We start from the raw sequence: 22,737 nt of genomic DNA on the forward strand, positions 1-22,737 counted from the left end.
AACATCCCCAAAGGACACAGCTATGCCCCATGTCATCAGGGGTAGCTCACCTCTAGGTGGTTATGTCTTCCTGGCCCTCGATGCTATGGAAGTGATCCCCAAAGGACACAGTTATGCCCCATGTCATCGGGGGTAGCTCACCTCTAGGTGGTTATGTCTCCTGGCCCTCGATGCTATGGAAGTGATCAGGTTCAACTCTGATGGCCATCTTGAGATGTTCTTCCTATTACACTTTATATTGCTGTTCCCAGAAGTCAGGCAAAGGCAAATCACAAAAGATCTCTGCCTATACAAAGTATGACTCTAAGGTAATAAGATATGTTTTTAAAAATCACAAATGAGTATTGGTCTAATTAGGATACTTGACAGTGACATCTTACACCGAGGCTGTGAAATACCCTTTCCCCCAACTCTCAAACCCAGACCTCACTTGAGTGTGAAGGATTAAAAAAAAAAAAAAAATCCGTAACCCAGCTGTGACACTTCCTTCCAACTCTACCTGTACATCTGTTTCCTATGGCGTGCTGCCGCCTCAAGTAAGATGGGTGAGGCTTCTGTAGATGCTGGGGAACAAGATGGAACAAAAATGCTTCACACCTGGCTCCCAAATTACAGGAACGCTGGACCGAGGCCAACATAAGCTGGCACAGCACCAGCTGAAATGGACATCAATTAAGGAGCTTGTCATCTTTCAAGACTACAGGGTCTTTTTTCACTCCACAGTCTGCACTGCTCCACAAACCAGCCACGGCACCACTAGCAGGGTTTTCCAGATGGGATCATTTCCCTTAGATTCCACATTTGCAGATTTATTGCAGAACTTTTTAACCCATCCCTCCATTTTTAAAGCCTGAAATATTATTCCACATTACAGTTTTATATTCAATTGAATTTGTCTATAGCAAAATCTGTACTTTCATGAGCAGAAAAAGAAAGTTTTAAGCCTGCCTACAAGTTGCTGTTTGCTTACAAAAAGACATGCAAATAACTGAGATTCACGAAGGCTCAGAAATTCTTCTCTGAACACATTGCTCCAACTGGGATCAGAAGTCAGAGAGCCTTCACCAGGCTCCACTGTCCTGGAGAAGTGGACGATCTCCAGCACTAAGGCAGGCCTCCTCTGACCATCACATGCAGTGTTAGTGATCCATGTCACATGCACAAAGAAAAAGAAACTCTACTAATGTCTAGTCAGTGGCAAATGCTGCTTAAGAAAAACATCTTAACATGGATCAGCAATTAAAAAGTGACAAGATTCCACATAGTATCTTCTCTTGACTTTTATCCAATGGGGCAGGACATTTTCCCTACACCTATGCGGCTGCCCAGTGGAAAGAATTCCACGCAACATGAAAGAGACCCATGGTGAGTATGTTCTGAGAACTGAATTCCATTGCCTCGGGGGCCTGTCTGCTGCTGCCAATTTGCTTCTCATGGCAGAACCCTGTGTGTCAGAACCCTGACTAGGCTCTGCCGATGGTTGTTTGGAAAAGAGTCCAGCTGGAGATGAAAGGAGTTCTTCAAAGCAATGACTCCTTGGAGGCTATCACTTTAGAATTGGGAATGATTACTTATCAAAAAACGACTTCACTCTGGAATATACTATGGGCAAGAAGCTGGCCTGACCTCTCAGGTATTCTGTTGGAGTCGGCCTGAGCCGGAGAGGCCTTGATGAATTTGGAGTGATGGCAGGAAGTGAGGAACCCAGTTGAAGGTAAGAGCCCAGAAGCTACATCATAGGTGGGGACAGGAGAAAGAACTGAAAAAAGCTTCAGAAATCTGTCTGGACAATTCAGTTTGGCCCACCCCTTATCCCCCTCTTTCATTTTAAATAAACAGCTTCAAAAGGGGTGGCCCTCACATCTTTCTGCTGACTAAGGTCTCAATTTCCTTATGGTCCTCTACTAAGAGAGCCTGTGAACCCTTCAGCTCTCAGCATTTAATCAGTCAAAACTTAGTCTCTAAAGTGAAAAGACAAGCCACAGACTGAGAGAAAATATCTGCAATGCATTTGTACCTGACAAAGGATTTGCATCCTAAATATATAAAGACCTCTCAAGACTCAGTAAGAAAATAATCCGATTCAACAATAGGCAAAAGATGTGAACAGACACTTCACCAAAGAAGATACACAGATGACAAATGAACATATGAAAAGATGCTCAACATCATTAGCCATTAGAGAAATGCGAATTAAAATCACAAGGTACCTAGTATAATTATGAAAAAAAAAAACAAACAGACAGGATCAAGTGCTGATAATGATGCCAGAACAGGAACTGCTCGTGCAATACGGCATAGCCACTTTGTAAAACAGTTTGCTGGTCTCTAGCGAAGTTAAACATACTCTTATCACATAAACCACCCGTTCCATTCCTAAGTATTTATCCAAGAGAAATGAAAACTTAAGTTCATTTAAGAAACGTAAAGACTGATGCACAAATGTTTACAGCAGTTCTATCCATGACCACCAAAAACTGCAAATAGCCCAAATGTTCAACTGGTGAATGGATAAACAAATCATAGTGTATGTATACAATGGAATACTACTCTGCAACAAAAAAGAACATATGACTGATATAGGCAACAGCATGCATGAATCTCAAATGTATTACGCTATGCGAAAAGAAGCCAGACTCAAGAGCTCTATATCAAGCTTATCCAACCCGTGGCCCATGCAGCCCAACGCAAATTTATAAACTTTCTTAAAATACTATGAGATGTTTTTTGAGACTTTTTTTTTTTAAGCTTATCAGCTATTGTTAGTGTTAGTGTAGTTTATGTGTGGCCCAAGACAATTCTTCTTCCAATGTGGCCCAGGGAAGCCAAAAGATTGGCACCCCTGCTCTATGTACTGTATGATTTTATTTATATGTCATTCTGGAAAAAGCTAAGTTACAGAGACAGAAAACATCAGAAGTTGTCAGGGACTGGGGATGGGAAGGGAGCTGGTTGCATGAGGGAATTTTTGGGGGTGTTGAAAATGCTCTATATCTTAATTGTAGTGATGGTTACATGAAAGTATGTGTTTCTCAAAACTGTACAACGGAGTGAATTTTAACTTATGCAAACCCGCCCATCTTGGTTGCTGAGAGTCTCTGTGGCAAAGGGGTAAACTGGTGGAACGCCACTCCACGCGGTGACTGGGGGAACCTGGGGATGCATCTAGAGTGTGACGGTGACTGGGGAACCTGGGGATGCACGTAGAGTGTGACGGTGACTGGGAAACCTGGGGATGCACGTAGAGTGTGACGGTGACTGGGAAACCTGGGGATGCACGTAGAGTGTGACGGTGACTGGGAAACCTGGGGATGCACGTAGAGTGTGACGGTGACTGGGAAACCTGGGGATGCACGTAGAGTGTGACGGTGACTGGGAAACCTGGGGATGCATGTAGAGTGTGACGGTGACTGGGGAACCTGGTGATGCATGTAGAGTGTGACGGTGACTGGGGAACCTGGGGATGCATGTAGAGTGTGATGGTGACTGGGGAATCTGGGGATGCATGTAGAGTGTGACGGTGACTGCGGAACCTGGGGATGCATGTAGAGTGTGACGGTGACTGGGGAACCTGGTGATGCATGTAGAGTGTGACAGTGACGGGGGGGAACCTGGGGATGCATCTAGAGTGTGACGGGGCTGAGGCAGGGCCCACTTTCACCTTGAAATTACAGACAACACTATAAAACAGACAAAGATTGATGTTGGAATAAAAGAATTTTATGCCCTTTGTCCTTCAACTTTTTCCTTGTTGTAGAGACAATACAACCTTCTTTAGAGATTACAAAGGTATGAAATCTCAGCCCGGTATTCCTCCTCCCTTTACATGTCCTGTTTCATTTAGGCAGAGGTCTCTGTTTCTCCAAAAGAGCAAAGTGTATATTCAAGCTGAAATCAGAGGCCTAGACTAACTAGAGGCCTGCTGGCTGGAAGGGTTTAATGTGCACAGAACTTAATAAAAATAAATACTGAAACTATTGTTAATAATAAACACCTGCTAACCTCTAATTAAAAAGTATAGGGACAGCATGGTGGCTGTAATCATAGCACTTTGGGAGGCCAAGGTGGGTGAACTGCTTGAGCTCAGGACTTCAAGACCAGCTTGGGCAACATGGTGAAATCTCATCTCTACAAAAAAATACAAAAATTAGCGGGGCGTGGTAGCATGTACCTGTGGTCCCAGCTACTCAGATGCTGAGGTGGGAGGATCCCTTGAGCTCAGAAGGTTGAGGCCACAGTGAGCCACTGCATTCCAGCATTGGCAACAAAACAAGATGCTGTCTCAAAAAAAACAAAGTATACACTGAGAAAAAAAAATTTTTTTTTTTTTTTTGAGATGGAGTCTCGCTCCATCACCCAGGCTGGAGTGCAGTGGTGGGATCTCAGCTCACTGCAACCTCCACCTTGCTGGTTCAAGTGATTCTCCTGCCTTTGCACCCCTACCAGCTGGGATTACTGGGATTACAGGTGTGCGCCACCGTGCCCGGCTACTTTTTGTATTTTTAGTAGAGACAAGGTTTCACCATGTTGGTCAGGCTGGTCTCAAGCTCCTGACCTCAGGTGATCTGCCCGCCTCAGCTTTCCAAAGTGCTGGGATTACAGGCGTGAGCCACGGCGAATGAACCAAGAAATCTCTGTCATGTTTTCAGTGGGTAAGGGAAAAAACATAAAGTATCCATGTAAAAATGAAGTTTCTCTTCATGTCATTAACAATAAAATGATGAGGATAGCCACCTCCAAAGATATAGCAGATTAAATGAAAAAGTATGCCTCTTATAATGAGGTTACATGACCAAAGGGAGCAAGTAGGTTCCATGGAAAAAGATGTGTGTTACAGCAGTACCCAGAAAGCTATGAAAGCAGTGAGCCTGAAGAAGAGAACACATCCCACTCCTACCATAGTGTCTGATCTCCACGCCTCTGCTTCACAACTTAGTCCTTCTAGCACTTTTTGGGTGCTTCAAGAGAGGAAGGAAATGGTACAGAAACGCAGCTTGTACATAAAGGGCACAAGCATGTAAGCATATGCACACATACAAATGCAGAGAAAAGGCCTTTTCATTTAAATGGAGGAAGCTGCCATGTCTACCTCTATAAGCAAAAGTATTAATCATCCACCGTCTGGTTTTAATCCACACGCTCCTGATCCTGCATTTGAATGTATTGTTATCAGGGGAAGAAGCATTTCTGCTCAATCTTACTCACCAGCCAAAAACCTGAAAATGTGAAAACCACATTGGTAGGGTACCTTCTTGGGGACCCAGAAAACTGAGCTGAGCTGCTCTTTTATTGTTTTCTTTACCTTTTTTTTTTTTTTTAAATGATGAACATATGTCAATTTCAGGGGCACTGAGATTAGAAAGAGCTCAGGCCGGGTGCCGTGGTTCACGCCTGTAATCCCAGCACTTTGGGAAGCTGAAGTGGGCAGATCATTTGAGGTCAGGAGTTCGAGACCATCCTGGGCAACATAATGAAACTCTGTCTCTACTAAAAATACAAAAAAAATTAGCCAGGCGTGGTCAGTGGGTGCCTGTAAACCCAGCTACTCCGGAGGCTGAGGCAGGAGAATCGCTTGAACTCGGGAGGTGGAGGATGAAGTGAGCTGAGATTGCACCACTGCACTTCACCCTGGGCAACAGAGAGACAGACTCCTTCTCAAAAAAAAAAAAGAGTTAAAAGCTCAAATTACAGGTCCTTCTATCTTAGAGTGACACTATCCTCAGGGAAATTAGCATCTTTTCTTCTGTATTTCCCAAAGAGATCCAGCCACACACAACTTGACTAACATCAGCCTGTCAGATGCAAGACTGGGCACCCAGGTGCATCCCTTATGAGCATTTACAAATGAAATGCCAAGCCCAAACAGCAAGCCTTTCCCTCCTGTCTCTGTTTTGTTTTTTTTTTGTTTGTTTGTTTTTTGAGACAGGGTCTTGCTGTGTAACCCAGGCTACAGGGCAGTGGCACGATCACTGCTCACTGTAGCCTCAACCTTCCAGGTTCAAGCAATCCTCCCACTTCAGCCTCCAAGCAGCTGGGACTACAAGCATGCAACACCATGCCTGGCTAATTTTTATTTTTTTGTGGTGACAAGGTCTCACTATGTTGCCCAGACTGGTCTCGAACTTCTGGGCTCAAGCGATCCTCCCGCTTTAGCTTCCCAAAGTGCTGGGATTACAGGCATGGTGTCACTGGGTGTGTCTCCATTCTTCTAGTTCATGCTTTGCTAACAGTAAGGGAAGGGTTTAAAAAAGTGTTTGTATGTATCTAAGCATGTTTCTTCCACTGTTTGTGCTAAAGACCCTCCCCACTCCTAAGGGTTAACCTAAAAAGGTTCCCAAAGTCCATATGTGGGCTGAAGTACCTTCTTCAAAGCCATTAGTCACCAACCTTGCAGTCTTACTCCAGACTGCACAAGGGGCCACCCATGACACAAAAACTCTGGCAAGATTAGGGGCTAGCAAGAGCAGAAGAAACCACAATATGCCTGAGACTCCCAGGAGAACAGTGACTAGTGCTGGTAGGGAACAGACTGACAGACAAAGCAGACAGACTCTAACCAGGCCTCGCTCTGTTTTCGATGCAACACAAATGTTTTCCATTAAAAGTTCCCTGCCCCACAAACACTCATACATGCAGCTATGAACTCCACATACTCAACTACTGCTTTTCTGGCACACTGACCCAACTACCTCTCCTGTTCCTCTGGAAGAGAGCAAAGATGAGGGTAAACAGATTTTGGTGCCCCTATCACAAAGGTAAGTGGAAGGGAATCACAATTAGAAGCATGCTTACTAAGTACCACCCAACATGAGTATGACTGAGCAGGCCAAAGGGAAGAAGGCAGAAAGCATGGACTTTCCTTTTGCCAAAACCAATCCTGTCTAGCTTTGGATCTTACTGTTTGGCTCTCATGCTTTCAGCTTAAAGTTAGGCTTTACTTTGTAGTAAAGTCTGCAAATGATCTTCATCAGGAGGTGTTGGTCACCAATAAAACCAAAACAGGCAAAAACCTCAGAACACTCATTACAAAGTCTGCAAAATTCTAGTACTAAGAAATCAGGGAATGCTGGCTGATTTGTAACCTGCATTTCAAATGCTTAGAACCAGCTGGGTATTGCAATGGTGACAAGAAGCTGAATCAGAAATCCCTGAACCATCAGCAAGCTCTCCTCCCACCACCAGTAGAACCTGGCCCAGGTGCATTTCTAACCAAAGTCACAGAAGTGGGACACATAAACGTTTGAGTAATTCCTTAAAAGAAAAGAAACCACAAGTAAGAATTTAAGGGAGTAATAAAAAGGAGTGAACACTGAAAAGAAGGGAAGAAGTTAATTTTTTAAATGGCATGTGAGAAATAAAAAGGAAATCCCCTGTTCAGGCAGCTCTGGAGTTCCCTAATTGCACAAGAGCAAAGGACACCCCCACGGAACATGTATGCCTTCTGAAGCCATTGCTCAACCTACACTCATTGTGCAATTTCAATCTTCCAGAGTTTTTTGCTGCACATATGCAAACCACGTTTTCCTCTGCATTCTAGAGTTAAGAACAGTTTATCATTCTTCTCTTCACTTTAGAGAGGGGTGTATGCATGAGCCAAAAAAGAAAAAAAAAGTATTGCTAGATAAGCATTCACTACAAATGAGGTTTTCTATTACTTCATCTGGTTATTTCTGAGTTTACTGGTAGTTAAGAAACACTTGAATCCACTCTTAGGCAGCTAAAGATTCATTTTTCCTGTCACTGACAATAATGATATCACAAAAAATAACCCACGAAAACATCAAACCTTCAAAAGCCTTTGTCCTAAATGATGGCAATTCTAGAGTATTTGAAACAGTTAAAAGTGGAAGTCTCTACTGTGTAGTCAAAATTCCACTGGAAGGCTAAGCGCCGTGGCTCATGCCTGTAATCCCAGCACTTTGGGAGGCTAAGGCAGGTAGATCGCTGGAGATCAGGAGTTGAGACCAGCCTGGGCAACATGGCGAAACCATGGCTCTACGAAAATTACAAAAATTAGACAGGTGTGGTGGCGTGCACCCGTAGTCCCAGCTACTGGGGAGGCTAAGGTGGGAGGATCCCTTGGGAAACAGAGCAAGACCCTGTCTCAAAAAAAAAAAAAAAAAAGTTTGCTGTTCAAGACTATGTTTAAAAAAAAAAAAAAAAGGCAAACCAGTCACAGACCACGAGAAATATTCACAGGATGTATATTTGACAAGTATTTGTGTCAAGAATATATGAAGAACTCTTATAACTCAATAAGAAAACACCCCAATGTTTAAAAATGGCCAACAGATTAGAACATTTCCCAAATGAGGATATAATAATTGTCAGTAAACTCATAAAAAGATGCTCATCATTATTCAGGAAAATGACTATTAAAACTATGGCCAGGCACAGTGGCTCACGCCTGTAATCTCAGCACTTTGGGAGGCCGAGGCGGGTGGATCATTTGAGGTCAGAAGTTCGAGACCAGTCTGGCCAACATGGTGAAACCCCATCTCTGCTAAAAATATGTAAAAAATTAGGTGGGTGTGTGGTGGCATGCTACAGCTGTAATCCCAGCTACTTGAGAGGCTGAGGTAGGAGAATTGCTTTAACCCAGGAGACGGAGGCTGCAGTGAGCTGAGATCACGCCACTGCACTCCAGCGTGGGTGACAGCGAGACTCTGTCTCAAACAAACAAACAAAAAAAACCCTCCGAAAACGTAAAACCAAAATGAGATACTACTTCACAGTTACTAGCATGGCTAAAACTATAAACATCAGAAATACCAAGTGTTGGCAAGAATATGAGCAACTAGAACGCTCACACATTGCTAGTGGGAGTATAAAAGGGTGTAATCACTTCAAAAAAGTTTGGAAGCTTCTTTTAAAGTTAGATATATACTTAAATGACTAAGCAATTCTACTCCTGGATATTTATCCAAGAGAAATGAAAATATATGACCACAAAAAGACCTGTACATTAATGTTCACAGCATCTTTTTCATAACCCCTCCAAAATAAAAACAGCCAAAATATCTATCAACAAGTGAACGGAAAGACTGTGATATAGCCATACAATGGAATACTACTCATCAATAAACGACTGAAAAAATATAACGCACAATATGGATGAATCTCAGACGTTATGCTGAGTGACAAAACAAAGACATAAGAGTATATACTATATGATTCCATGTATATGAAATTTTATAACAGGCAAATCTAATCTATAATGAGAATAATTAGATCAGTAGCTGCCTGGGGCAGGGAGTAGGATGGGGGATAGAGGCACTTGGAAACATTTTGTGGAGAAGGAAATATTCTATACCTTGATTGAAGTGGTCCTTATGCAGAATATATAAATATTCTGTATCTTGATACGGGTATATATATACACCCATACATTCAAATGTATACCTTTCATTGTATGTAAATATATATTAGTAAGTTGGTTAATGAAGTAAAGGTATTAACTATAAATTTATTTTTAATTAATTTTTTTGAGACAGATCTCACTCTGTTGCCTAGGCTGGAGTGCAGTGGCGCAATCTCAGCTCACTGCAGCCTCCGCCTCCTGGGTTCAAGTGATTCTTGTGCCTCAGCCTCCCAAGTAGCTGGGATTACAGGGTGCACAATCAAACCTGGTTAATTTTTGTATTTTTAGTAGAGACAGGGTTTCACCATACTGCCCAGGCTAGTCTCGAACCCCTGACCTCTGGTGAACCGCCTGCCTCGGCCTCCCAAAGTGCTGGGATTACAGGCATGAGCCACCACGCCTGGCCTTCAATTGTTTTGAATATCTAAAATTATGGGCTGGGTACAGTGGCTCATGCCTGTAATTCCAGCAATTTAGGATGCCAAGGCAGGAGGATCACCTAAACCTAGGAGTTCAAGGCCAGCCCAGGCAACATAGTGGGACCCTGTTTCCACAAAAAATTTAAAAATTAGCCAGCTGTGATGGCGTGCGCCTATAGTCCCCAGCTACTCAAGGGACTGAGGTGGGAGGATTGCTTGAGCCTGGGAAGTCAAGGCTGCAGTGAGCCATGATTGTATCACTGCCCTCCACCCTGGACAACAGGGCAAGACCCTGTCTCAAAAAAAATAAATAAAATAAAAGTAAATTTAATTATGAAGTAAAAATATATATTCTTTTACATATATGATATTATATTAGTAAAGAAAACTAAAAAGGGTGAGACAAAAAGTACCAGGGCAGAAGTTTAAATCAAAGTTTTTTTTTCTATCATACATTCTCCTCTTAACCAATTTTAATTTTATATTTATTAAGTCTTGAGACAAAGGTTGTATGTATGTATGTATGTAGGTAGGTAGGTATGTAGGTAGGTAGGTAGGTAGGAAGGCTAGGCAGGTAGGCATGCTCACATAACTGATCCTTTTTTTTTTTTTTTTTTTTAAGAGATGGAGTTTTCCTCTGGTTGCCCAGGCTGGAGTGCAGGGGCGCGATCTCGGCTCACTGCAGCCTCTGCCTCCTGGGTTCAAGCAATTCTGCCTCAGCCTCTCGAGTAGCTGGGATTACAGGCGTGCACCACCAAGCCTGGCTAATTTTGTACTTTTAGTAGAGATGGGGTTTCATCATGTTGGCCAGGCTGTTCTCAAACTCCCGACCTCAGGTTGATCAGCCTGCCTTGGCCTCTCAAAGTGCTAGGATTACAGGCATGAGCCACCAATCCCGGCTTTTTTTTTTTTTTTTTTTTTTTTGAGACAGAGTCTCACACACTGTCACCCGGGCTGGAGTGCAATGGCGCGACCTCGGCTCACTAACCTTCAGGTTTTCATATACCAGTCATCATCATTAATTACTGTTCATCTGTAAGCAATCTTGCCTCCAAAGTTTGGAGTCCAGGACATTGTCCTGATCTTCTGGTCCTTAGACATTGCACTGCCACTACTCTTATATTTTTGCCCTTGAACACACTTCCTAAATGATGTAGATAAGACTACATACATTTAGTACCACTCAGAGCACTCTCAAGTCTCAAGGATTTGTCTAAAAAAAAAAAAAAAATCAAATTCTCTCTTCAAAGACTCAAATTCTAGACTTTGAGGTGCTTTTGAATCCAGGGCATTCCAAGATTTGAAGAACATTCAATCCAGAGGGAAAGATGCTGATAAATTCAGTCTGAGCATTCTATTCCACTCACATGAACCTTTCCTTCTCTGTTTATCCTCGGGAACTATTCTGAGTCCCTTTACATATCTATGAAATGATAGGGAGGTCTAAGAAGGAGAAACTATCTCAAAGGGGAAGAACAAAAGACTTATGTGTAAGGCTGCCTGAGATGGCATCGTTTATACAACAGATAAAAGTCAATAACTTCCTATAAAACATCTAATGATTGAGGACTAAACAAATATTATAATATATTCATACAATATTGTGCAGCTCTTAAATTCATGTTATAGGTAAACATGGAAATATATATTTATTGCTAAGTGAACAAAGTACATTACAAAACAAAACATAAAGTTTGATTCTATTTCTGTTAAAAAGCAAAAATCGGCCGGGCGAGGTGGCTCACGCCTGTAATCCCAGCACTTTGGGAGGCTGAGGCGGCCAGATCACGAGGTCAGGAGATCGAGACCATCCTGGCTAACACGGTGAAACCCCGTCTCTACTAAAAATATAAAAAAAATTAGCTGGGCGTGGTGGTGGGCGCCTATAGTCCCAGCTACTCGGGAGGCTGAGGCAGGAGAATGGTGTGAACCCGGGAGGTGGAGCTTGCAATAAGCCCAGATTGCACCACTGCACTCCAGCCTGGGCGACAGAGTGAGACTCCCCATCTCAAAAAAAAAAAAAAAAAATCAATGCTGGACATGGTGGTTTGCACCTGCAATCCCAGCTATTCAGGAAGCTGAGGCGGGAATACTGCTTGAAGCCAGGAGTTCAAGACCAGCCTGAGGAACACAGCTGAGATCCTGTCTCTAATAAATAAACATATAACCAAAAAACTTCACTTATATCCAGTCATCCATCTGCCTATCAGCCATCCTTCTAGGTTGGAACATATGCAGCAACATGGAACAACAAACAGTAGTTATCTCTGGATAGTGGATCAAGAAAATCTTTTCTTTTCCGTATTGCTAATCTTGATTTTCCTCTCTTTTTTTGAGAAAGGGTCTCCCTCTGTGGCCCAGGCTGGAGTGCAGTGGTGCAATCTAGGCTGAGTACAACCTCTGCCTCCTTGGTTCAAGGGATCCTCCCACCTCAGCCTCTCAAGTAGCTGGGACTACAGATGCACACCACCACACCTGACTGATTTTTTAATTTTTTATAGAGACAAGGTCTCATTATATTGCCCAGGCTGGTCTTGAACTCCTGGGCTCAAGCGATCCTCCTGCCTCAGCCTCCTGAAGTACTGGGGTTACAGGTGTGAGCCAACATGCCTGGCTGCTAATCTTAATTTGTAAAGTATTTCTAAATGAACATTTATTTTGTAATACAAAGATTATTTTATTTATTTTTTAGACAGGGTCTTGCTCTGTCACTCAGGCTGGAATGCAGTGGTATGATCACAGCTCACTACAGCCTCGACCTCCTGGGCTCAAGTGATTCACCCACCTCAACCTCTCAAGTAGCTAGGACCACAGATGGAGGCCACCAAGCCCAGCTGATTTTTTAAATTTTTAGTAGAGATGCTGTGTTTCCCAGGCTGGTCTCGAACTCCTGGGCTCAGGTGATCCTCCCACCTTGGCCTCCCAAAGTGCTGTGATTAGAGGTGTGAGCCACTGTGCCAGGCACCAAATCTTCATTTTGTTTGATTCTAATATGTAGATATGGGATTGATTTTTGTACAATGGCTTTATATCCAGCAACTTTGCTACATTTACTTATTATTAGAATAATTCTAATAATTTATCCTTTTTGGGGATTTTCTAAATGTATCATGTTATTATCTACAAATAAAAACAGCTTTATTTTTTCCCTTCCAACAGTCTTATTAATACTTCATTTTTTTTTTTTTTCATGTCTTACTGTACTGACTAGGACCAACACAGACTGAATGGAACTGGTAACTCACCACCCTTATCTTATTCTGTTTCTTGAGCTGCTTGCTTGGTGGTTATGTAGTTGTTTATTCTCTAAGACTGAGGACGGCAGATCACTTGAGGTCAGGAGTTCGCGACCAGCCTGGGCAACAGGGTGAAACCTCATCTCCACTAAAAATACAAAAATTAGCCGGGTGTGGTGGCAGATGCTTGTAGTCCCAGCTACTCAAGAGGCTGAGGCAGGAGAATCGCTTGAACCAAGAAGACGGAGGTTGCAGTGGGCCTAGATCACGTTACTGCACTCCAGCCTGGGCAACAGAGAAAAACTCTGTCTCAGAAAACAAGGACGACAATGACAGGGTGAAACCCTATCGTACTAAAAGTACAAAAATATAAAAACTTAGCCAGAGGGGGGCACAGTGGCTCACACCTGTAATCCCAGCACTTTGGGAGTCTGAGGTGGAGGCGGGCAAATCACTTGAGGTCAGGAGTTTGAGACCAGCTTGGCCAACATGGTGAAACCCCATCTCTACTAAAAATACAAAAATTAGCCAGGCATGGTGGCAGGTGCTTGTAGTCCCAGCTACTCAAGAGGCTGAGGCAGGAGAATCGCTTAAACCCGGGAGACAGAGGTTGCAGTGAGCCAAGATCATGCTACTGCACTCCAGCCTGGGCAATAGAGCAAAACTCTGTCTCAGAAAACAACAATGACAATGAAAACAACAACAAAACTTAGCCGGGTGTGGTGGCATGCACTTGTAATCCCAGCTACTAGGGAGACTGAGGCAGGATCATCACTTGAACCTAGGAGGTGGGGGTTGCAGGGTGCCGAGATCGCGCCACTGCACTCCAGCCTGAGTGACAGACTAAGAGAGTGAGATTCCCCGTCTCAAAGAAAAAACAAAAACAAACAAACAAAAAAACAACCAGCCGGGCACGGTGGCTCATGCCTGTAATCCCAGCACTTTGGGAGGCTGAGGCAGGTGGATCACCTGAGGTCAGGCGTTTGAGACCAGCCTGGCTAATGTGGCAAAACCCCATCTCTACTAAAAACACAAAAATTAGCTGGGTGTGGTGACGCGTGCCTGTAGTCCCAGCTACTCCGGAGGCTGAGGCAGGAGAATTACTTGAACCTGGGAGGCAGAGGTTGCAGTGAGCCAAGACTAAACCACTGTACTCCAGCCTGGGCGATAGAGCAAGACTCCATCTCAAGGAAAAAAAAAAAAATCCTTGATGACATCTGCAAAGGTCTTTTTGTCACATAAGGTAACATGTAACAGGTTTTAGAGATTGAAGACATAAACCTCTTTGGGGTGGGGGTGTTACTTTGCCTACCACAAAGGGTTAGGACAGCTCATGAGGTAGACACAGACCACCACTTGGAAGCTTTCTCACTGCTACGAATCAGTACCATTCGCAATGCTTCAGCAGTTCAGAGAGGTCTAAGGCAAATTCCCATACTAAATGGAAAGTGGCCCAATGACAGAATTTCTTCTTCACATGGTAGCTCCAAGAAGGTGACAGGACACTGCAGTATCATTTATATGAAAGAGACTGAAAAAAAAAACAAAACTGAAAACTAGACATGAGCGATAGCTCTGATACAGCAGCTCCACTGTATACAGAACAGAAAATGCAGAAAATAAATTCATTTATTGACATTGCACACCACTTGGTCCCCTTCCCACTCCCTTGAGGTTAATGACTTGCTAATATAGGTTATTCTTTATCCAAAATGCCTGGGACCAGAAGTGTTTCAGATTTTGGAATATTTGCACTTTATCCTTACTGGTTGAGCATCCCTAATTGGAAAATCTGAAATCAAGCTTTGGATTTTAGAGTCTTTTGTATTTCAGATTTTTGGACTAGGGATATTCAAATGTGTACAAACTCTATACTTGAGCAACGGATTTCAACTATTATCTGTGGGTCACTCTGGGAGGCCAAGGCGGGAGGATCACTTGAGCTCAGGAGTTTGAGACCAGCCTGGGCAACACAGTGAGGCCTTGCCTCTAATAAAAAAGAAAAAATAATTAGCCAGGTGAGGTGACGCTTGCCTGTAGTCCCAGCTACTCAGGAGGCTGAGGCGGGAGGATCGCTTTAACCCAGGAGGTCGAGACTGCAGTAAGCTATGATCACACCACTGCATTCCATTCTGGGTGACAGAGTGAGACCCTGTCTCAAAAACACAAAGAAACAAACAAAATGGATGGGCGCGGTGACTCACACCTGCAATCCCAGCACTTTGGGAGGCCGAGGTGGGCGGATCACTTGATGTCAGGAGTCTGAGACCAGCCTGGCCAACAGAGCAAAACCCCGTCTCTACTAAAAATACAAAAATTAACTGGGCGTGGTGGCAGGTGCCTGTAATCACAGCTACTCGGGAGGCTGAGGCAGGAGAATCACTTGAACTTGATAGGTGGAGGATGCAGTGAGCCGGGGCGTCACGCCACTGCACTCCAGCTTGGGAGACAGAGCCAGACTCCATCTCCAAAAAAAAAAAAAAAAAAACTACTGTAGACAAGGTATCCAGTGAGAATCTACCTAAACTGTTCAAAGCAAGTATCTTTCTTTGTTCAAAGAAATGTAAGTGACCAGCATTAAATTGTAGAAACTAGAGCTGAGGTCTAAGAAAATAATCTGCAATATATTAATAAAAAGGAGAATGTAGCACGCAAATAGAGAAACAAATTATATTTTGGGGAAAAAAATGCCAAATGAAAAAGAAGATACTATCTGCTATATTCTTTCAATTGAATTTATTTTTAAACACAAGGTCTTGCTCTGTCCCTCAGGCTGGAGTATGGTGGCACAATCACAGCTCACTGCAGCCTAGACTGCCAGGGCTGAAGTAATTCTTCCACCTCAGCCTCCTGATTAGCTGGAAGTACAGGTGTAATACCATCAACCCTGGCTAATTTTTATGTTTTTTGTAGGGACAGGTTTTTGCCATGTTGCCCAAGCTGGTCTCAAACCCCTGGGCTCAAGTGATCTGTCTGCCTTGACTTCCTAAAATGCTGGGATGACAGGCATGGGCCACTGCTCCTGACCTTCAACTGAATTCTTCAAATTACAGACTCTGTGAAGTATGCTAAATGAAAAATGAAAAAGCAAAGACAGATATAAGGGGAATGAGGCCAGGCACAGTGGCTCATGCCCGTAATCCTAGCACTCTGGGAGGCTGAGGCGGGCAGATCACCTTGAGGTCAGGAGTTCAAGACCAGCCTGGCCAATATGGCAAAACCCCGTCTCTACTAAAAATACAAAAAAATTAGCTACGTGTGGCAGCACGCGCCCCTGTAATCCCAGCTACTCGGGGGGCTGAGGCAAGAGAATCGTTTGAACTTGGGAGGCAGAGGGGGTGCAGTGAGCCGAGATCACACCACTGCACTCCAGCCTGGGCGACAGAGTAGGACTCCATCTCAAAAAAAAAAAAAAAAAAAAAAAGATATAAAGGGACTGACTAAAAGGCAGGCAAAAAAAATAAAGGTTATAAGATATAATGTAAGAGAACAAATAATGCAACAGAAGACTTAAAACCTGAACTAGAAGTAGTAAAGAGTAGAATCAATGCTATAAAAATATATAAAGATGACAAACTTGAGAAACCTTCCTAGAACGCAGAAGAAAAGCAAAAACAGATTAAAGTGATGACAGAAAAAGTGACATATAGGACAAAGAATGGAGATCTAATATATCAGGAGAGCAGAAATTACTGAAGAAAAGAATAGAACAAAGAGAGTATTTGCACTCAAAGGCATATAAGGTGAAAACTTTTCTGGTTCAAAGATACAATGATAACGTTAATGCCAAATCAGTGCTCTTGAAGCACGCCTTCACTGGGATATTACCAGCTCAACAAAACTCAAGAACTCTTCAAATTCACTTATGGTGCCACTCACATCTTTATATATGGCACAAACTGTCTCTCGAACTAGGAAGATACCTGTCTTATGTGTCTGGATCTCCCAGGCTGTGTTGGCAATACGTGTTTCGTAAATATCTGCAGAATAAGCATCAAGGCAGGACCAAACATGAGACTAATCTCGACCAGTAATAAAGCTGCTCACGTTGCTGCCACTGATGAGCACTTGAGAGATGTTTTACATTTCCTAGTAATGGAACACTAGAAGCTGGAGGAAATGTTTATATTTTTCAAATTTCCTTTTTCTTTCTTTTTTTCCAGACGGGGTCTTGCTCTGAGACCCAGGCTGCAGTGCAGTGGCACAATCATAATGAGCATCAAACCCCTGCACTTAAAAAATTCTCCTGCCTCAGGCTCTTGAGTAGCTGGGACTACAGGCGCTTGCCACCACAACTGGCTGTTTTTAAACTTGTCTGTAGGGACAAGGCCTCACTATGTCACCCAGGCTGGTTTAGAGATCCTGGTCTCAAGTGCTCCTCCCACTTTGGCCTTCCAGAATATTGGGATTACTGGTGTGAGCCACCATGCCTGGCCCTTTTGCAGGTTTTTAAAAAAAAAATTTATTTATTTATTTTTTGAGACAGAGTCTCACTCTGTCACCCAGGCTGGAGTACAGTGGCACAATTTCAGCTCACTGCAACTCCACCTCCCAGGCTCAAGCAATTCTCATGCCTCGGCCTCCCGAGTAGCTGGGATTACAGGTGCCCACCACCATGCCTGGCTAATTTAGTAGAGACGGGGTTTCACGATGTTGGCCAAGCTGGTCTCGAACTCCTAGCCTCAAGTGATCCATCCGCCTCAGCCTCCCAGAGTGTTGGGATTACAGGCGTGAGCCATCACGCTAGGTCCGCTTTTGCAGATTTCTAAAAGGTCAAGAGTTCCTGAAGATTCATCTCCTAGGTTGGCCATGGAAATGACCCATGTGAGCTTATCATCATTCTTTTCTCTTGAGCCTCAGTATCCTCTTTTACAAAATTTGAAGGGTGTGGCTCACACCTATAATCCCAGCACTTTAGGAGGCCGAGGCAGGAGGATCACTTGAGCCTAGTCTGGGCAAGATGGTGAGACCCCGTCTCTATTAAAAAACAAAAAAAAAAAGTTTTTTTTGTTTTGTTTTGTTTTTGAGACCGAGTCTTGCTCTGTCACCCAGGCTAGAGTGCAGTGGCACAATCTTGGCTCACTGCAACCTCCACCTCCTGGGTTCAAGCAATTCTCCTGTCTCAGCCTCCCGAGTAGCTGGGATTACACGGCCCGCCACCACACCCAGCTACTTTTTCTATTTTTAGTAGAGACGGGGTTTCACAATGTTGGCCAGGCTGGTCTCAAACTCCTGACCTCGTGATCTGCCTGCCTCGGCCTCCCAAAGTGCTGGGATTACAGGCATGAGCCACCATGCCCAGCCAAAACTTTTTTTTTTAAATCAGCCAGGCATGGTGGCACATGCCTATAGTCCCAGCTACTCAAAATACAAAAAATTTAGCTGGTCATGGTGGCGTGCCTGTAATCCCAGCTACTCGGGAGGCTGAGGCAAAAGAATCGCTTGAACCCGGGAGAAAGAGGTTCCGCCGAGGCAGGAGGATTGCTTGTGCGCAGAAATTTGAGGTGGCAGTGAGTTATGATAGTGCCACTTACTCCAGCCTGGGTGACAAAGTGAGACCCATCTCTTAAAAAAAAAAAAAAAAAAAAAGGAGGTAATAATACCTACATGGCAGGCTTATTTAGAGAACTTAACGAAATACCGTACAGAAGTACCTAGCTCAGGGACTGATACATGATAGATACTCAGGAGATGTTATTTTCCCCTGCCGTGGATGGAGAATAATAAAGCAGAGTATCACTTTATATGATTATATGATGTGGCCGGGGAAGCTCTCTTTACCAAGGTGACAGAAGGGAGTGCGAGAGGCACATAGCCGAGTACAGAGTGTTTCTGGTTAAGAAAAGAGCAATTGCAAAGACCCTGAGGCATGAGCGCTTGGTTTGTTTGAGGAACAGCAAGGATGTCAATGTGACTAGCACACTGGGTTGAAGGACAGCAGGAGGACCTAAGGTCAGAGAGCTTTGGAGTGGGATGAAGGTGGGGTCACATAATGGAGGGCATCGTAGGCCACTGTGAAAACTTTGGCCTCTAAGTGAGAGGAGCAACCATCAGAAGGTTTTGAACTAAGAAATGACATGATCTCACTGATATTTTAAAAACAGACTGAAGAGTAGAAGGGGGAAGGAACCAGAGCAACCAGTCAGAAGGCATTTCAGAGAACTGAACCAGGGTGCAGTGGGAAGACAGAATTGTATCTGTATGTGTTTTGAAGGTAAAGAAGACATTACCTGCTGATGGATTAGATACGGAAGTGTGACAAAGAAGTGCCAAGAATAACCCCAAGCATTTTGACACAAGCAGCCCAAAAATCAAGGCTGCCATTTACCAAGATGGGGAAGGGTAAAGGAAGACCAGGTTGGCGGGTAGCGGGTGGGGCAGGATTCAGGAGTTTGGATTTGGACATGTTAGGTTTGACATACCTATTTCACAGTCGTTGAAGTGGAGACCTACCTCAGTCTCACTGAGCCGCCACTGCCCCCTAGGTAGCCTGTGGATCACTACGTAGGCTGAGGGCTGGTCTGCTGGCTCTGTGCTCTCCTCGAGCCAGAACACATATGTGGTATCTGACACTAGAGCTGAGAGAGCTGATGAAGATGGGGTGTAGGAAGAGTCTGAAGCTGGTTAGGACTCTTCTACTCAGCACCTGTCCCACACTAAAAGACAGCTTCAATAGCGAACTCCCCAAAGCATCCTCTGGAATCAAGACCACCTTGTGATCACAAAAGAAAAGTATGGGGATCCTCTGGCCCAAGCCATGTCATCCAGTCTCTCTTCTAACTCAACATCTTCCACATGTATAAAACAACTTGTTAGCTGTCCTCAGCCTCACATACTACAAATCCCCATTATTTTCCCATTCTGAGACTAGAAGAGCAGAATTTCACTCTACGTTTTTGTTGGAAAGGCATAAAATAAGTATTCCTCTTGGGAAAGAGGGGTTCTCTGATTCCCAAGATATAGTAGCCATTAAATGCATCCAAAGAGTATGAGTTTTTGATATATCAATGTCTAGAACCTTAATCTACTTACAGCAATTTAACCAAAGGGAATATATGCTCAAATTCTGCTACAAGAAATTGATACACTATTCATAACTGTAAAAAAATTGGGAACATTCTCTTGGTTCAATAAAGCAAAGAGTGGTTAAAGAAATCTTGGAATATAAAAGAATTCTGGGTAACTATAAAAAATGATTCCATATAAGAATATATTAAAAATGTTAGAAAAAAAGCAGATTACAAATAGTAATATACAGCTGGGCATGTTAGCGCAGACCTATAATCCCAGCACTTTGGGAGACTGAGGCAGGTAAATCACTTGAGTTCAGTAGTTTGAGACCAGCCTGGCAACATGGTGAAACCCCATCTCTATAAAAAATACAAAAATTAGCTAGGTATGAAGGTGGGTGCCTGTAGTCCTAGCTATGTGGGAGGGTGAGGTAGGAGGATCACTTGAGCCTGGGAGGCAGAGGTTGCAGTGAGCTGAGATCGTGCCACCATACTCCAGCCTGGGAAACAGAGTGAGACTCTATCTAAAAATAATAAAAATAAAATAAAATAAAAACAGTATATATAAATATTAATACAACCTCCAGTTTTATTGAAAATGAAAGAGAGAGAGAGAGAGAGAGTGTGTGTGTGTGTGTGTGTGTATACTATAAATTAAATACGATTATATATGATCAGCAAAATAACAGTGTTCTCACTTCTGGGTAGAAAGAAGGATTACGGATAATTTTTCCTCTTTTTATTTGTGTGTGTTTTCCAAATTTTCCACAGTGAACAAATACTCTTTTATACTAAAAACTGTTTGTTTGTTTGCTTGTTTGTTTGTAGAGACAGGTTTCTCATGTTGCCAGGGATGGTCTCAAACTCCTGGGCTCAAGCGATCCGCCCGTCTCCGCTTCTCAAAGTGCTGGGATTAAAGGTGTGAGCCACTGCAACGGGCCAAGACTTTATATTCTACATAAAGTCTCTCATATTTGTGGCTCATGTTTGGAATTTTTACTTTTTTTTTTTTTTTTTTTAACATCTCCCTATGTCCCTAGTATATACTTCATCTAGGTCAAAAGACTTCCTCCTGAGAAGACATTTGTGGAGCCTCCCCAAAGGCCTGTCCCCAGGGGATGTGATCCTCACTACTCTGCAGAGAAGTCAGTCACAGGGTATATTCCTGCCTCCACACAGCACTTCGCTCCCAAGCTCGGTGGCTACTACTTCCCTAGCCTAGTAACTGTTATTACACGTGGGAAATGTGAAGCCGACTGGACTACCCCTACTCTTTACCTGGCTGAAAACCCAACTGATAAGCAGAGACTAAGAGCTCCACAGTCCCCATCAGCGCAACAGGGAATTGGCTTTGTTTTCTATAAACAGACAGGCAAGAAAAACGTTCAGGTTAAAACACAGTCCTCAGAGGAAGGAAAATAGAAACCAGGCAGCGAGGAATGCTTCATATTCCTACAAGTTTTTTTTTTTCTAAGTTAACACATGGTGTCTGCTTCTCTCTAGTCACCTATTTATCACTCTCCTCCTTAGAGAAGGGAAAAAGCCCTGGCTGTTTTCCTAGTGCAGAGCTTTGTGGCGGAGGGGGGCGGGGAGGAAGGGGGGAGAAAGGAGGGTGCTTTAAGCATGATGCAAACCATTTGGAGCTGAGTGAGAGCACTGCCAACACAAGCTGCACTATTTAAACAAGTGAGGAAATGATCGTATATACAACATGCCAGCAAGCACACACACACACCAAAGGAAGTCGAGAGGGCTTTTTTTTTTTTCAGGACACAGAGCTGGATGTCAGCGGCTAAAAGGTCGATATTTTCCCTTAACACCCTTCTCAATGACTTAATCATGTTCCATTTGCACAGAAAACTTCCCAAGAATAAAAAAGTCTGGAGAATTAAGAGGAGGGGCGAATGGGGAGGGATGTTTGGCCTGGGGCTGACCTTATCCGAGGTTTTCTCCACGTAGCAGGGGTCCTGAGGGGCAGCCAGCAAGGGGACAAAGCCCGAGAGAAGCCGATCCTCTTCCAGGATAAGAAGGGTGAGGTCATCATCCGGGTCCTTGTACAGTGGCACCTCAGACTGATTCACTGCAGTCAGTATGTTACAGAAATCAGCCAGCGTCGACCATACATCCACAGCAACACTGTGAGAAATAAGGTAAGAAAAGAGCAGCTCTAAAGAGGGACCAGTAAAAAAAAGTATTCTCAGTATTTGTGAGCAGGGAAGTACTTGCAGCAAATGTTGTCTAGGCTGGCATCTGCCAGGAAATCATACCCCAAAAATGCTAGGAAACAAAACTGTGCCCAAGGCAGCAATATGAGGTATGTGTATGTGGATCTATGCAAAGTTGAAATTGATTAGGGGGAGTTTTTAATCCTCACCAGAGAGGAAAAAGAATTTGGAGACTCAGTTGCCTAATGCAGGGTCCTGTCATCTTTCCAGACAGTGTGCCTGAGACGCTTACTCAAACACTCTAGACACCCAGTGCTTGTGGCTGCTCCCAGAATTCCCCACTGCTGTCCAGCCAAGTACATGCCACACAGACAGCAACTGAGCACCAGCCTCTCCTCCTCCAGCCACAGCCATGGAGGGTCTAGTCACAATACAGCAAGAGTCATGCATGTTTTCCTCCTACAATGCTTTAGAAATCTCTTCCCTATATATAGGCAGGCAATCAATCAATCAATCAACCAATCACACAAACAAACAAAAACCTCA

General features: G+C 43.6%; 1 protein-coding gene across 5 annotated transcripts in view; it reads right to left on the bottom strand.

Moving 5' to 3' along the window:
- The window catches only part of SMG6 (SMG6 nonsense mediated mRNA decay factor), a 243,451-nt gene that overhangs the window by 90,700 nt on the left and 130,014 nt on the right, over positions 1–22,737 (bottom strand). For all 5 annotated transcript variants that reach the window (XM_004058242.5, XM_063700507.1, XM_063700508.1 and 2 more), the window contains one exon: positions 21,961–22,162. In XM_004058242.5, the coding sequence (XP_004058290.2) occupies positions 21,961–22,162 (202 nt within the window). The remainder of the gene's footprint in view (positions 1–21,960; positions 22,163–22,737) is intronic.

Source organism: Gorilla gorilla, chromosome 19 (assembly GCF_029281585.2).
Source record: "Gorilla gorilla gorilla isolate KB3781 chromosome 19, NHGRI_mGorGor1-v2.1_pri, whole genome shotgun sequence".
Classification (NCBI taxonomy): Eukaryota; Metazoa; Chordata; class Mammalia; order Primates; family Hominidae; genus Gorilla; species Gorilla gorilla.